At 40.1% G+C, this 17,292-nt stretch overlaps 1 protein-coding gene across 1 annotated transcript; it reads right to left on the bottom strand.

Annotated features, from left to right (window-relative positions):
• Positions 1-1,229: 1,229 nt before the first annotated feature.
• sympk (symplekin) lies at positions 1,230-14,941 on the bottom strand. Its single transcript, XM_044216560.1, has 27 exons — positions 14,775-14,941; positions 14,279-14,413; positions 13,151-13,216; positions 12,766-12,819; positions 12,536-12,609; positions 12,300-12,426; positions 11,863-12,112; positions 11,578-11,748; positions 11,114-11,353; positions 10,574-10,725; positions 10,332-10,482; positions 9,429-9,651; positions 9,180-9,330; positions 8,824-9,059; positions 8,522-8,603; positions 8,321-8,434; positions 8,052-8,199; positions 7,130-7,290; positions 6,297-6,405; positions 4,442-4,542; positions 4,096-4,186; positions 3,663-3,764; positions 3,186-3,373; positions 2,863-3,039; positions 2,668-2,757; positions 2,220-2,387; positions 1,230-1,605 (listed from the first exon to the last, which is right to left on the bottom strand). Exons 2-27 carry the CDS (start codon positions 14,345-14,347, stop codon positions 1,438-1,440), a joined length of 3,663 nt encoding a protein of 1,220 aa, XP_044072495.1. The 5' UTR covers positions 14,348-14,413; positions 14,775-14,941; the 3' UTR covers positions 1,230-1,437.
• Between the last annotated feature and the right edge of the window lie 2,351 nt (positions 14,942-17,292).

The raw sequence follows: 17,292 nt of genomic DNA, 5'->3' as shown, positions 1-17,292 counted from the left end.
TATTAGCAGGAGTATTATGGAAGAACATAAATATTGGTCCAGTATAGATAAAATATATTATAAAAATAATATCTACACTAACAGGTGACAATGACAGATGGACACCTATCAATTATAAAAAGTTAAGACCTCAAAACTAAGGCTTGAAAAGTTACCACTGAATTGAACACACAAGTCTGTAACAATCTAAACAAAAACCATTCTGTGCTTTACAAACTGGTATTTATGGCCTAGTTCCCATCAACACACAAAACCTGGAGCTCTGAGTAACAGAAACCAGTGGAATGATTTTATGAGCCAACTTTCACAAGTTTTTCTTCATTTGTTTATCACTACACATTCTTCTTCTTTTGCTGCAAACATAACAAACACATCCATATCTTGAGGGTGTCCAGTTCTGTTAAACATGCTGCATACATACTGCTGACTACTGATCACACCTGAAAGTCTTTTAAAAACAGTTATTCATGATGTTTGAGATGTGCTTAACAGATTCAAGCTGAATCATAGGGAAGTATGTATGGAATGCCATTTTAGTCATTATTAAATAAATACATAAATATGCCTATGAAATTAATAAATTAGTCAATATGGTTCAATAAATAAATTAAAAGGTTTTTATTTCATTGGACTTTTATTTCATAATGCCACATTCCCATTTGTTATTGTATATGCAAATGAAGGGTGCGTGGTTATCTCACAGAGCTGCAAGACCGGTGTTATGCCAAAAAAGGATTGCCCCCCCAGGTAAGAAAGTCTGACATTGACCCAATTTGCAATACTTGCATGTCATGAGCTCTACCTCTACTGTAAGTCCTGAAAAGTTTGTCATCGTCAGCCTTTGCAGTCCTGAGTTGGGGGGGCAGTCTTATTTCGGCAGGGGTTTGCCGAAATATGTTCAATATTATTAGTAAAAGGCTATCATCATCATCAGGGCAGCATATTTAATGTACAGTAAATACTTCCATGACAGGTGCAGTCCTTTTTCGGCAAGACATCTGTTTTGCAGCTGATAACCACGCCCCCTTCATTTGAATATAACAACGTGGCATTATGAAATAGTCCCATGAAATGAATAAATGTGACATTATGAAATAAAAACCTATTTATTTATTGAACCATATTGACTCGTTTATTTATTTCATAGCTATATTTATTTATTTATTTAATATTGACTAAAATGGCATTCCATAATAGTGGAACAAACAGAATTGAAGCACACAGTAAACCAGCGTTTTGTTGCTTTATTTGCTAACTCATGACATGAACGCATATAGAATACTTTCATACACAGTTACCTTGATTTTTTTTCTCTCAAAATCTATTTTCTACAAATACAAAAAACAACAGAGATATTTCTTGGCAAGAAATCCTGAAAATATGTGGGATGTTTGCAGAGAAATGTTCATTTATTTTGAGTGCATTTGTTTTGAGCAGTCATTCTACATCTTCACTGCTGCTTCCAGCCTCAGGTCCTGTGTTGTCAGCTTCAGCGTCTTGTGCTGGGTCCTGGAGGTCTGACGGTTCAGTTTGAGACGCCTCCATCGGTTCCTCAGCTGGCTCTGGTTGATGTGATGGTGTCTCCCCTGCTCTTGCCAACTCCACCTGAAGAGAACCAAAAATTAGCTTACAGGGTAAAACTTTTTTTAGTTCTAGTTTTAGCCAATTTTTATTCAATAGTGGACTGTAAAAATTATGAACACTCCATTCTTGATAACATTTGTGATAAAAATAAATTCACTTTGTTTTTTGTTGATTGTGGTGCACATAAATCCCCCCAGAAATCCTTGTTACTTTTCAGGCTAAAAGGCATTCAACCTTATATATTTTGCAACCCTGTATATTTTTGGACCATCCACACCCTCATTCTAAATGAATGCATGTGAGAAAACTTTATTTTTAGTAGGAGCAAACTATTCAATAGCTTTAAAACAGAACTTCAGACTTAAAAATCACATAAGGCCTTTATTTTTCTGAATTTATTTTCCTACTATTTGATTTCCATGACCAGTGGATAGCCTGGCTTAAATGGTCCTGTTTGTGTCTGGTCCAATAGATAATGTGCGGTACTAACCAGTGTAGGTTTCCAGAGGTTTAACTGCCACTGAGCCATACACATTTAACATGTAAGTACAGATGGAAAGGTCTAATTGGTCTACTATACAATTCCAAACATGTTAAAAATCATTAATGACATGTCTATTGCAACTTAATCTTACTCCGGAAACAGTGTTAACAGTTTCCTTCTGTATCACTGGATCAGACTCTTGTTCCATTGGTTCTTCCTCATCTTTCATGACGGCTGGGTGTTGCTGGACTGGCGTCTCTGACTCTTTCAGTGCCACAGCAGGAGCCTCTTCTTCAACTGGGGCAGGAACTGCTTCCATCTGTTTGATAAAAAGAGAGGAGAATATGCCAACAACTTATGAATAAATAAATGGATTGTTTTATTTTTGTCATATCAAAAACGTGGACCATAATAAATGACTATATGAGACATTAGGTAAGAATTGACTGAACAGGAAAGTGTTGGAAAGACAAGATGTTAATTTATGTGATACTAATTAACACGGACAATACTGATGTCACTGAAGGATGTTAACGATTTATGGTAGCGAAAAGTGTGCAACAGGCCTTATGAATCGTGTTTATATCTTCATCGGTTACCTCTTTCTCCACGACAGGCTCTACAGGTTTTGGCTCTGTCTTTTTATTTGCTTCCAGGACCAACATGATTGAGGCAGGTATGTGAGCTTGCTGTTACACAGAAAAACAGAGGCAGTTGGTACATAAGGACATCCCAAGAGAAATACAATTTTTTTACTGTAAATGAGGTCTAGCAAACTTGGAAACCGCTCTTACCTGATGAGGTGTGAAGGAGTGCACATGCTGCAGAAGAGGCTCTCTCATCTCCGGACAGCGATCAAACACACTCGTCAATTGTGCGGGCGGCAGCTGTAGGAGCACGCTGTACGACTGAGGCTTCGTCCTCTGGCAGCACTTCACAAATCCCTCCCACACCTTGGGATACTTCCACACCTACAGCAACCCATGTCATTACATATTTGACAAGTTAAAAGAAAAATTATGGGGAAAAAAATAAATAAAAAAATAAATAAAAAAAGAAATCCGGGACATCAATGACTGTAGAAACCACAAATATTTGGCTGGAGTTTGGTGCTGACCTGCTTGACGATGAGGCGGGACAGGATGTTCATGACGAAGCCTCCCAGTCGAGGATACATGGTGAGGGACTGGATGACGGTACGCATGAGCAGCATGGGGAGGGGACTCTGCTCCATTAGCTGCTGCATCACCACCGCCAAAACCTCCGACGTGTACACATTCCTCTCCCCAAAGCACAGGTTGGTAGCTGTAGTAGACACAGAAAGTCAAACATGTGCAACAGAGACTGATCAATTAACCGCTGATCAAACTCTCAAAACCCGGCAGTGATGGTGTTACAGGACCAGTCATTGAATGTGAATGTAAAGGAAAAACTGAATAAAACCTCAAAGGGGGCAACATAAACAGATTAGAGTAACAACAGATTGAAGCACCAACTGCTGTTCAGAAACACAGATAAAGTTGTTTAACAAACATACTAATACTACTTTCTGTTTTAAGGGTTTGGCTTGAAGGCTTAATCACTGAACACTGACCTTTTATGATAGACTTCATATCACATTTGGTTGAGTCTATGTTGTGTAAGGCAATCAGCAGGTCTCCCGGGGTCAGAGGGGACACAGTTGAACTTCCCTCACCTGAAAGACAATACACAGTGAGAATACATCAGAGTCCTTCACCTGAATTAATCTTCCACAGAAGCTGACAATAAACCTTGTCAATTAAAATAAAACTATATATACACAGTATATAACAGAAAATAAGAAACAATGGGAAAAGAGAATCCTTTGATAAAAATACACACACACACACACACACATATATATAAAAAATTACAAAAATATTAAAAACTAAGATTTTCAATTCATTGTTAGCTTGAATAAAATAATAATCAAGTATTAGCTCTTGATAGAATGTGTACGAAAGGTAGCATTACATTCACCAGTGGAAGACATATATGGCTCTTACTGTGCTGAGTACCCAAGAGACGGTTGAACACCTCCTTTACTACAATCGGGTTGAGTTTGATCAGCTTGGGGAGAGCCTGGATGACTTCATTCTTTATGAGAAAAACACCCAAAACAGTGAGTAAAATCATTTTGATTATCAAGTGTCTGTAAGATTGCCACGATGCACTGATGGCTTTTGCTGTTTGATTTTGTGATCTGTGTGACATTCATAATATTGGAATGCGTTTATACTGTATTCAGTATCATAAACATATTACAAAAGTATAACTTCCAAATCAGTCTCCTATTATTCACTGTGTGCACCTGCCTTTACTAGACTGTTGGGATGAGTTTCAGAACCTTACCTTTTCTAGGCCATTTATGACTGGAATTAGGAAACGAACATCTGGCACTCGTTTGTGGTAAAGGTCTCGCACTCTCTCCACCAGCTCTGGAGATGGAGGCACTGAATGGAGGAAAGGAAGCCATATTTTACACATCAACTAGTGGTCGACCAATAAGTGTTTTTTTAATGGCTGATGCCGATATTTAGAGAGCAGGGGGCCGATGGCCGATATATAATGCCAATACCAAAACAAAGAAAAGTCATATAATGTCATTATTCCATGCACATTACCATCTAACATACATGGTTACCTTAGCCAGTAACATGTTTTAGATTAATGAAATAGAAAAATACATTGGGTTATGCTGTAGATTTCAGAACGTGACTGGTATTTAAGGGAGAGCGGTAGGGGCGTAAGCGGTACGTGTATTCGTCCCAAACCACCAACCACCACCACAGGACGTTCGGTTCGGTATGCGTCATCCTTGGATCGGTACGCCCTGTGACCCAAACTATTACTGTCAAAATAGTCTGTTTATGTCGACTACTATCACGTGCGGAACAGAAATTCTAGAGCACGAGCTTTACCCGGAATGTTTTAGCAGTGCACCAGTTGCTGTCTACCAGCTGTAGGATGCTAGTTGGCTTAGCCCGGTTAGCCAAGCTTATGTAGTGTCACTGCCTCCGATTGGCAAACACAAATGAGAGACCAAAGCTGGAGGATCCTCCCGTGACATTTAGATCCACTGTATGGGAGCATTATGGTTTCCCAGTTAGTTACGATGGGCAACTATGAGTGTCAAACTGTATGCCAACATTGTTCACCTGAAGTCGGGTATGACTGTGGAAACACTTCTAACATGTCACGTCGGCATCACCCGAATGGGATTAGCGGAATGAGACAAAAACAGACTGGAGAGTGAGTCCTTCTCCCCATAGCGTTCAGGTAGCCTCTCACCGCAGATTCGGACCGGGGCCAATTCAATAACTAATGCTATAGGAGTGTTTATCGCTGCAGATATGCAACCATACCCGGTCTATAGATACAGTCTGTGGGTCGTAGAGCATATAGAATTTAAGGTCTATGGTCAAAGTGCTTGAGCCCTGCTACAATGTGTCTTCACATGTACATTTTAGTCAGGCAGCTGTGCTGCCCTGTATAAACCAGCACAGTTTTACGATGGAGCATTACTGACACGACAGTACATACTCCGGAGTACTGAGTGCATTAACTGTTACAGTAAGAATCATGGCCAATGAGCCACTGTTGAATGTTTACATTTTTCAAAATAAATTACAATTACACCGAAAACGCACCGAACCATGACCCTAAAACCGAGGTACATACCGAACCCTAGAGAGCGGGGTAGTATGTCAGAAGACACGTCATTTGGCTGCATTGTTCTATACATTGTAACAGAATATATATTTAACGCTAGCCAGTTACGGTTTTAGATTAGATTTCCTGTCATTTCGGACGGAAGAAAAGTGTAAACATAAGACAGAAAAGACGATGGTGACTGAGGACATTGAGGCAAACGTTTACAGCAGGATACATGAGAATTATAGTACAGGGCTTGAAACTAACTTTTTTACCACCTTCCCAAAACTCATAAGGGGGAGCGCTAACATTGTTCCACTGTAGCCACACTGACAAGGCTGCCTGCAGATGTGTCTGCAGACATTTTTTGTTTATCGGCCTTGTGAGCGCAGCCATTGGCCGATGCCGATTATCTCAAAATGCCAGATAATTGGTCTATCACTAACATCAGCACTTTCCATTTTCAATACTTTCTTCTATTGTTCTATGTTTGGTTATGATTGACCTAAATCTTCCTGTAAAGATGAAGTGAAGTGTTCCACTGGCTTTTTACCTTTATCTGTCAAAATGTGCAGACAGCGAGTAACTAAAGTCTCTGCCCCTTTAGGACAGTTTTCAACCAAGAGCAGCAGCTCAGGAGAGTTCATCCCCATTCCACGGATCTACAAAAACAGTGAAAAAAAACTTGTCAATACTGTTAAAAAAACAACACAACTCAAGAGGAGAATTTAAGTCCATTTTTGTGCAAATTAGTTTCTTCCCCCGGAGGAAGACTTCATTCAACTTTTTGTGAATACGAACGTAAATCACAAATCATGAAACTGCTGTTTTTACATGACATTACAGGTGTGTTTTCTCAACTTTGTTTTGTTTTCTTTGGTCTGAAACACAGTGAGGAAGTTGCAACATGCACTGTTTGCTCTAATTTACCTTCTCTTGTGGTCAAACCAGTTAAAAACACATGAAGAAATAGATAAACATATGGTCCAATAGTCCAGACTCAGCTGATTTTGTCATGCTAGGCTTTCCAGGCATGCATAACTGCTGGCTATCAGACGACAACATCCTTATCCTTATACCCACAGAACCTTGTGTTTTGGGGGTTCATTTCTGTTTTTGTCTTGGCACAATTTATTTAGTGTCACCTGTTTTCACCGAAACAGCTTTAAACATGCTTGGTTGGAACTCCTAAATGTTTGGAGCGAGTTGTTCATATTCACAAATAGTGATGAACTGATTGGGCTGCCTCATACCAGACTGTCTCAGAGGTATAACATTAACAATTCATTTTAAACTGAGCTCTTTAAGAAGAACAAAAAAATGAGCACTCTAAAAGTACAAATGAATGACAAAGTGAGGAAAGACTAAGATTGAGGAGTGACTTACAGGCTGCTCTATTGCTCGAAGCACACTGCGCTTGATGTCAGCGATGGCCTCTGTGTAGACAGAAGCCAGCTCGTGGACCAGCCGGTGGTTAAGAGGTAGCAGGGACAGGTAGAGGAACAGACACTGTCTCACTGTCTCATCAGTCCAGGGGGCAGCCACCTCTGTCTCAACAAACACACGACACTGAGGTTACAGGAGTGGATTAAGAATGGGGAAGTTGCAAGTTTGTATTTCTTTGGCTGGCAGGGGAAATTTAGGCTGGAAAAGTGTTTTTCCTTCCCTCCACAACACTGTTTCTAGATGACTGTGCATCCATCTTGCACGTCATTACTAGCTGACACCACTGGATATTAGTCAGGACTACAGGTAACTCATCTTTACAGCTAAGAAAAGTGAGAAAAGGCAGTGTCTTTCAAAAAAGATTTCCCCCGTCACAGGTGTAAATGCAGTTTGCATTGAATCTGAAAAGTTGATGGTGCAAGAAAAGCAGTGAAAATCTGCTAAAAGACTTACTCCGCGAATTTACATATACAGTATGCTTATTCTTAAGCTGCTTTTGTCCAGCAAAACTGCAGTTGGACCACATGCTCTGACCTTAATAAACTCAACTAATTCTTTTACACCTTTACAAAAAGGTGTTCTTGTTGTGTGAGTAACTACTACTAACTATAACTAAGACCCCCCCAATCAACAACATAACCACATCCCTACTGAACTTGCTTAGTGTGTTACAGTAAATGCATTAGGTAGTTGTAAAGTGCAGTGGTGTATTAATGAGTGGAAAGGAATTGCTCAAATATACACAAGCTCACAAAAAAATGTCATGGGTCAAAAATAAAGTAAAACGTGACGTAAGATAAGTGACAGCTGCTAGCAAGGTACTACATGGATCATATTGAAATCATCCATATGTATTCCAAACCTGTGTCTTTGTCAGCCCCAAAGAGCAGAGATGGAGGGTTGGGGTGGACCAGAAGCTGCATGTAGTTCAGGGCAAACTTCTCAATGTAGTCCCTGAGCTGGTCTTTCTCATACATACGCTTGAGAAAAGACAAGGCAGTCGTCCGCACCTGAAAATAAAACAGAAAAAATATGACAACCACAGAAAAAAAAAAAAAAATAAATAAAATCAGTTCAGCAGGCTGTGAGAGTGTGAGTTACACACTGATAGAATATGGACAAGAAATGCACCTTCTCCTTTTCATGTGAGCTGAGATCCAGAAGCACATGCAGATACTGAAACTGCCGTGAGGGCCGTTTGATGATAAGCTCCTTCAGAGTCGTCATGCCCAAATACACCCGAGACTGAAACACAGGTTACAACAATCAGTTGAGTGGACATACAGGGAACCAGCTCTATACGAGAAGCTGTGTCTTTATCATGTCACTTACCTCGTCCTCACAGTAGCGTCGTATTACTTCCAATGCTGATTCTGTTATGATGGGAGCCTCCAGGACCAGTTTGGTGAAAAGACTGGGAAAGACGGGAAAACAAAATGCGACTCAGTTTTGGCTGATCATGGGCTCACTTTTTTGCTCCACTGGATCAGCAAATAAACAGGAGCAAGTTGTTTTTTTTTTTTTTTTTTTTTACTATTTTCAGTCATTATAGAACACATAACCAGTACATCATGTCAATCCCTATGTTTAAATAAGAGCGAGAGAAAAGCATGCCGCAAACATGTGAGTCTCACCCATCCCTCTGCTCGGGTTTCTCCTGCAGGCCTGACAGCAGAGTGTAGAGACAGTGGTCGTAGCTGTCCAGCAGCCCAGATGGCAGCTGGCTGAGGTAAGTGTTGTACTCTTGGTAGAGGAGAGAAAAGGCCAGGTCACTCCTTGTCCTGATGTCATCCAGAATAAATTCCAGCACGTCTTCTTTCATCATCCCTTCAAATTGCGTCACGAGCCTGGAGAGGAGCTTCACTCTGACCTGCAGCACAGATTTAGTGTGGTTACCCTCTAAAACAGGCACTTGGTTTTGTGCTTAACAAACCTCAAGTGCTACTCAATCATTATGAAATGAGAAATTAACCATGGGGTGATTACTTACATGGGACATGCCACTTTGAGCAATCGCCTTCTCTGAATGCAGGATGCGTTTGACTGCTTTGGAGGTTAACTTTTCAATCTGGGTGTCTGACAAAGACTGGACGACATCTGACAATCGAAACACTTTTTTTCTCCCACTCGCCCCTGTCATTCTGTAACAGAACAGAATCATGCAGAGTAATACATCTGGCTTACACAAAGGTGCAGCTTACAATCCTTCTGCCATCTTTGTGTTAGTGCCAGAACTCACTTGGTTTGTGCCGTAGGAAGGATGGGCTCAGGAAGCCTCTTGACTGTGGTGGGAGCCTCTGGGCTTGGAACCTTTTCTGTGTAACCTCCCACCACAGAGATCGCTTGTCCCACCATCACAGCTGGAACTTTGCGCTTGATGAGCAGGTCTTTAGCACCAGAGTCCTCCTCGTTGCCTTCCTCTTTGCCTGCATCGTCTTCTCTGGCTTTGCACTGCTCCAGTCCTAAGATAGGTTTTTAATTAACACGAACATTTTGGGCAAGATTCCTTCAAATTTGCTTATTAGCTCTGACATAGATATGTACCTGAGGCAGGATAGTTTACAATTTTCATGGAAATCATTATAAATAATAACCATAAATATCCCCCCCCAACACACACACAAATACATATTTTAAATTTGAATAAATTAAAAGTAAGGGTCTTATATACAGAAAATCCCACCAACAAAACATTTATTAAGTATACTGATTTGTCAGCAGAAAGCCCATATCTGTTGATAATATTGGCCTACATATATATCGATCTGGCTCGAAAATGTAAAACTTATTTTGTTTTAAAGGAATAGTTCGACTTTTGAAAATTACTTCCTGGAGTCTCTGCTGGTTGCCTGGCAACCTCACAGTGATGATGAGACTCCAGGAAGTCACTGCACCCAACCAAGAAATAGTCCTGCACATGACCCTCGCGTTAAACCACAACTTATCGTGCTTTTACACTTCATTATTTATAAATTGAATGGACAGATACAAGAGTGGTATCAATGTTCTCATCCAACTCTCAGCAAGAAAGCGAGTAAGCGTATTTTTCAAAATGTCAAACTATTCCTTCCAGTCAAAAACTACTCAAACCAAAATGCCCAAATTTGTAGGCCTTTTTGTGCTGGATGTCTTTGTTGCTAACCTGGACCAATCCCAGCTGCAGTCATCTGCGTGGCCATCAGCCTGGCCAGATGTTTAATTTGGGCTTCAGTGCCTGCTGACTCAACAGGTGTGTATGTGGCCTGGAAGGATGCTGGCATGACATCAGGCAGATACACCATGCTGATGAGCACCTAAACAACCAGACAGAGATGGAAGCTGAACTGTTACACAGTCAGGCTTAAAAGGAGAGAAACAAACAGGAAAAAGGCCACTGCTGCTCACCAGGTTGGCTACGTTCTCGGGGTTGAGCAGTGGGTGCAGGAACTCAGCTGTGAGGTCAATGGCAGACTGTGCTACTGGAACAGCAGCTGGTTTAGGGACCAAGAGAGGGGCTGGCTCCTCTTTGTCCTCATCATCTTCAATCAGGGTTGGCTCTGAACACAAAGGAACAACCGTCAAAAATCCTGGGTGTTTATGATGAACATGCAAGTGTTTGTGTCCAACACATTCTTTTTGAAGATTAGATTATTTTCACCAGGCTTGGTTGACTCGATTTTAAGATTTTGGTGTTGACTGTGATTTAAAACAGAGTCACTCTGACACATATGCCAGACTGATTCTACAGGTAGAATGTATTCTTCAAAGCAGTAAATGTCAGAATATGTGAGATGGCAAGGATACAGAAATGTATAGTTGTATTCACGCATGGGACAGAGCTACCAGATTTTTTGCAGCTTCTTTTAAATTTTTTTTTTTTTTTTTAGCAAATTCAAAACTTATAATACATATATTAAAATCAGAATGTCTGTGACTGCTACTCACCCATCTTGACCTTTTTCCCCTCTGTGTATTGTTCATGGCGAGGCCTTTTGCGCTGCTCACGCGGTGCAGGTGTAGAGCGGGTTATTTCACTCTGAGGCATTCCCAGGTCCAGCAGCAGAGTGCTAATTTGACCCTGGAACTCCAGGCTGCAGGGATGCTTGAGGACTGCCACCAAGTGCAGCTTCAGATTCTTTCGCACGCTGCTAACCTGAGACTTGGCCAGAGTGGGTGGCAGGTTTGCTAAAAAGGTTCAAGTATGCAGGAAAAAAAAAGGAAATTATTATTCAATATATTACTATGTAGAGTAAAATTATGTATTGAGCACAAAGGTTTGTACAGACAGGATAAACACAGATGTTTTGTCTCCATTTATCAATTTGTTTTGTATCAATATCAGGCTGACACAATTTTTAAATGGTGTTTTGTGATTGGGAACGTGACAATACTTGCTCAGAAGCACTTACCATGCAATGTCTCATATGCCTGCACCACCTCTGACATGAACATTGGCCTCTGACGGGCGATAGTGGCCAGGGAGCCCAGTGCTGTGGTGAGGTTAATGCTGGAAATGGCAGGGTGGACCATGAACTTCAGCAGCTTCTCCAGTGCAGTCTTTCCCTCCTCACACAAAACATCTGTTGATTCAAACAGCATCAAGATATCAGTTTTAAAACATGAGCTTTAATGGACTGGACTGAAAAAACATGCTGACACATTATGTTCTCACAACAGGATTCTAATAACCGTACCGTAACGAATGTACGAGTGATCTTGGGGAACTTTGTCCAGGCTGATGTCACCCTCCTGTCGCTTGGGGACGTCGGAGTCTGACGTCCGCGCTGACAGAATGATGATTAATGATTCTGTGAACTTGATGGCGTGAGTGCGAACACCATCATTTTCAGAGTCCAGCAAGGCCAGAACATCCCCTTTCATCTGTGTGACCAGATCCCAGCATGCCTCCTGCCTCTCTGATACTGCTTTAGAGCGCACCAACCACTGGCAAGAAAGAAGCAGAAAGTAAAGGGTGTGAAAACACAACAGATATTGGTAGTAGTGACTTGATTTTGTTGTATATTCCTATAAGAAAACAGACCACATCAGATCTACAGCATTTACTTATGGGCTAAATCACACAAGTGCAAAATCTGTAAATAAAATGTTCATAAATGAGGCATGTATTTACCTGCAGTGTAACTTTGTACAGCTGGGTGAGTGTGAGGATAGCTTTCTTCACCACATTCACACTTTCATCCCTCAGCAACATGTTCAGATTGGCGATGAGTCTCAGAAGGAGCTCATTGTCCCTTTTACTGGAAAAGACAAAATAGAAAAAGATTGAGAAAGCTGCAAAACATTTTCTTTCACGAACATGAAATTTACAACAATGAGACTGGGAGACCTGTTTGTCTGATAACTCACCATGCTTCCTCTATGAAACCAATGACAAATTTTCTCACTTCGATAGACTTGTCAGTCTGAAAGGCGATTAGCTCCTACAGGACGAACAAGCCAATGGAAGAAGAGATACGAAAAGTTTCAGTTTACTACCATGTTGATATAGGTCTTGTGCATAGCTTATGCATTCAAACAGCTTGCGTATTTCAGGCCAACAACAGTTAGTTAAAAAAGCTCCATACAGCTTTACTTACATCCAAGAAATTGTCAAGAAGAGAGGGATCCTTGTTAATGATGAGCTCCTGGACCTGAAAATGACACATGTTAATTGAGTCAGTATTGTCCTCCACCTATTTACTGCTTCGTTGGGTTGCGGTTAGCTAGGCTGGATCATGTCCCAGCACACACTGGGGCAGAAAGCAAGTGAACACCCAGGACAGGTCACAGAACACTGCAATGCAAAGTAGCCAAGTAATGGTTGGAAAACTTTTTATTAGGGAAAATACAATAATCCACACAGATGTGCAACCAATTAAAATTAAAATAAACCCCAAATTATTATGAAACTGCTTTATATTGATATTTCTTTTTGGCTATCACAACAGTGAAAACCTGATTTAAAGAGAACAGACTACAAACCTGTTTGAGCACTGTTAGCTTTTCATCTGTGGGTATCAGGGCAGCCTGATTCAGAAGATCCACCACCTGGAATGGAAAAGCAAACTGAATTAACTTTTCCTTATATAGGTATTTATTTTTATTGTCACTACATGAAAATAGACGTCTGGCTGCACCATTACCAAAATCGTACCAATTTTCTTATTGTGCACATGTAAAGTGAGCTTTCAGTAATTACTGAAAAACTAACCTATTCCACAGTATTTCATAGTGGGCACTATTTTTGTGCAACAAAAATACAAGGTAAGATTAACAGGGTCAAATATAAGGAGAAATCAAGGTTTATTAAGTGAGCAAAGTGAGTTTTTGTAACTGAGGTGTTATTGGCAGTTCAACCTAGCAGACTGTAGAAACTAAAAGGATCATCAGCAGCTCCACACATCAACTTCACAGAGACTGCAGCTTAATTCATTAGCACACCAATGTTGCTGACTCAATCCTTACATATCCATATTTTGGGTATGACTATTTAATAAAAACTAGAGGTGGGTGACATGGTCTCTGAGAAAAAAATAAAAATAGAAACATGATTGGGAAGTCTTTGTTTACTACTGTAACTGCAACTATTGAATATGTTCAGAAAACCAAATCACATAACTGTAATGTAAGTTTTACAACCAAAAGAAGAGAACATATGATAATCTTTGCAAACAGAATTTATTGAAGAGCTGTTGCATTGGATTGCAATAGATACTGTAATTATCTTAGAATATATTGTGACATTATTATAGGATTCATATCCAATGTTTTTCTAAGCCTATAGAAATATTTTGTATAAACACAGGTGAGCGACTGGTAAAGCTAAAATTTATTTTTTAATTGACCACCGCACTTTTATTGTGTTGTTAATTTGACAGTTGTATGCCACCTACTGCTAGAAAAATAAATCACAAACATGCCAACGCTTGATCAGCCAGTTATAAGTACTGTAGTAAGAATATTGGTGGACTTGATGTCAATGTCGCTGATATAACAATCCCAGCCGTTAACAATGAGTCTCATTAGCCAATGCTTCTGTTACATCAATAACGTTATAAATCCCAGATCTACTCATAATGCATTATTAAGATGTAAAAAGCTTAACGTTACCTTTTCACTGGTGGTCATATCGATGACATGGGGAGTCTGAGTTCCCCCCTCCTCTGAAGAAAGCTCCATGATGCTGCTCTGCTTCCCTCACTATCTGGACAACATGGTCTTCAAAATCCTATTAAACACTGCAACCTGTGTAACATATAACCGCAGTAAATAAGGACGTTCTTTGACGCTATATTATAACCCGCCGAGATTAATCACAATGTCGTTCAGTGTTAGCAAGTGTGAAGTTAGCTTTTAGTTAGCGTGCTACATGTTACAGCTCATTCCAATTGACTTAATTGTTAAATGTGATATCCCTTCCCCATTAAATACTAATATACATTAGCTTAGTTATAAACCATTAGTAACAAGGCTTTAACGCTGAATATCACAATCAAAAATAAAAATACTTTGTTCTCAGCTAGCGCGCTAGCCCAATGCTAACCATCTTGCTAACCCTGCGAGCTGTTTTAACCTTATAGTGACAGATAGGTTATGTGATACTTACCGCTACAGAGACTCTTTACTTCGTCGTAACAACAGTAATTAAATATGACAAACTTAACAATGTAGAAGCTTTAACATATTCCATAAACTCAACAACTCTGCTCGCCCATAAGGGACGCTGCCATGTTTAGCTGTTTGAAAAACCGGTGTCACTCTTCTTCTACTGTTGGTGAGCTCACAGCACAGAGGCAGCGGCCCCCTGCTGGACACATTAACTGCTGCCCGCGGTTTCACAAACAACTTGGTCGACAGTACGTTGTTACACACACATATATATATATATATATTTAAATTATTAGTTAAAATGTATAATGTAACATCTTTCTTTAAATATACCGTGAGTGGAATAATTTGTCAATTGTGTGTTTGTTTGGGCGCCTCTGCCACAGATTCCTGATCAGCACCACAGACAGCCACACAAAACCTAAAAGATACCCAGTTTAAACGCAAAACTACATTTTCTAATGGTAAAAACTATTTCATTACTATGGGCTGCTTTTGTCTTTTGTTGAATTAATGAATAAGTTTGAATACCTGTTTACACCCAAAGAATATGCAACAGTTCCAAGAGGTGCTCTACAGGTTTTGTCTCTCCATGGTAGAATTAATGGATTAAAAAGAAAATTAGTATAAATTTCAGTAGCAAAGTCATGCTATATGCTGGTCACTAACAAGAAAATAGGTAATGAGCAGGAGTTAACACTATATAGCAAGCCCATGGAAAGAGTTAGAGTGTTTAAATATCTTGGTCTATGGATTGATGAAAAATACACATGGAAGAATCATGTTGAAAATATTGAGACGAAATGTAAAAAGGTGTTAAATTTAATGAGGTGTGTGGTCGGAACTGAATGTGGAGCTGACAAAGAAGCATTATTCCACATATACAGGGCTTTGATGAGAGCTGCTTTGGATTATGGCTGCATGCTGTATGAAGCAGCAGCAAAAACTCACCTAGAAAAACTGGACAGGATACAACACAGAGCACTAAGACTTAGTATAGGAGCAGTCAGAACAACGCCCAGTAATGCAGTGCTGGTTGAATCCAGTGAACTGCCTCTGCATCTGAGGAGAACTAAGTTATCTCTAACATACTGGATAAGAATCCAGGAAGGAGGAGAGGGAAATTTAGCATCAACTGTTCTGCAGAACTGTTGGGAATACACAACATTTTCTGGTGAAGGTTTTGGCTGGGACATTAACAAGAAGGTGAAACAGTACAAATGAGATACAACACAGTCCAGCTGCAGGATCAAAACACTCAAATAACGAACATGTAGGAGTGGGTATATACATCCCAGAATCTGACCAAGGAAGTGTTAAGAGAATCTCAAACATGTTATCAGTATACACAGCAGAGGTTAAACCGATTAAAGTGGTGGTATGTTTAGATTAGTGATGGGAAGTTCGGCGCTTTTCAGGCTCTTTTGGCTCAGCTCCCAAAGAAGAGCCGGCTCTTTCGACTCCTGAACGGCTCTTAATTTAGGATTTTTTGTAGGCCTTTATTTTATCATAACTTTGCAAAAATGAATGGTTTGTGTGTTGAAACCCCTTTCATGTGCAGTGTTTTTATGAGAATCCTTATAATTGCCTAATTTTGTGCATTTATTCTGTAACCCTAACCTTAACTAACCCTAACCCTAACTGAGTGGAGCTCTGCTCCACTTCTCAGCACCCCCCTCTCTGTTACATGAATGTTATGACCCCATATCCTCACATCTGATTGGCCGCAATGCCATTGCTGACCAATCAAAACAAAGTTCTGCCTTGAGAAGAGCTCAGGCTGAGCACTGAGGTAAGCAGCTAAAGGAAAAAAACTGGGAGCCGGCTCTCACTCGATGCGAGCCGGCTCTTCTGATTCACTACAAAGCATCGGCTCTCAGAGCCGCATCTTTTGCGCATGACACATCACTAGTTCAGATTCTGCTGCTGCAATACAAAGTATACAGTCAAAAGAAACAGTCTGAGAGGATCTTTTGGTTGAGGTTTACATGGTCTTATTAAATCTACAGCAACTAGGTACAGATGTTTATTTCTGCTGGAGACCAGCACATGTTAGAATAGAAGGAAATGAGATTGCAGATAGGCTTGCTAAAAATACATCAAACAAAAATGACATTTTGGAAATTTGTTTTGAGAGATCAGAAGCAAAATCTCTAACTCATCAGGGAATAATGACATCTCGGCAGGAAATCACATAAAGGGTAGAGGATACTATAAAATCCAAAAATCTGCCAGAGTCAGAAATAATCAAGGTAAACGTAGGAAAGAAGATGTTATCCTGTCTAGGCTAAGACTAGGGCACACAGGACTCAGTGCTACCTTGTATACCATGAAAAGTCAGTGTCAGATAAATGTGAGACTTGTAATTGCAAGGGAACTGTTGAACATGTGCTGATGGGATGTAGGAGGTTCAGTGTAGAAAGAGGCAGGGAGTGGAGCATCAAAGGTCTGTTAGAGACCGGGGATAAACAGCTTCATTCAAATAAGTAAAAGAAACAGGTTTAATATCTAGAATA

Source organism: Siniperca chuatsi, linkage group LG12 (genome assembly GCF_020085105.1).
Source record: "Siniperca chuatsi isolate FFG_IHB_CAS linkage group LG12, ASM2008510v1, whole genome shotgun sequence".
NCBI classification, from domain to species: domain Eukaryota; kingdom Metazoa; phylum Chordata; class Actinopteri; order Centrarchiformes; family Sinipercidae; genus Siniperca; species Siniperca chuatsi.
Note: the sequence above shows the minus strand (reverse complement) of the source record. Positions and strands in the feature narration are given on the sequence as shown.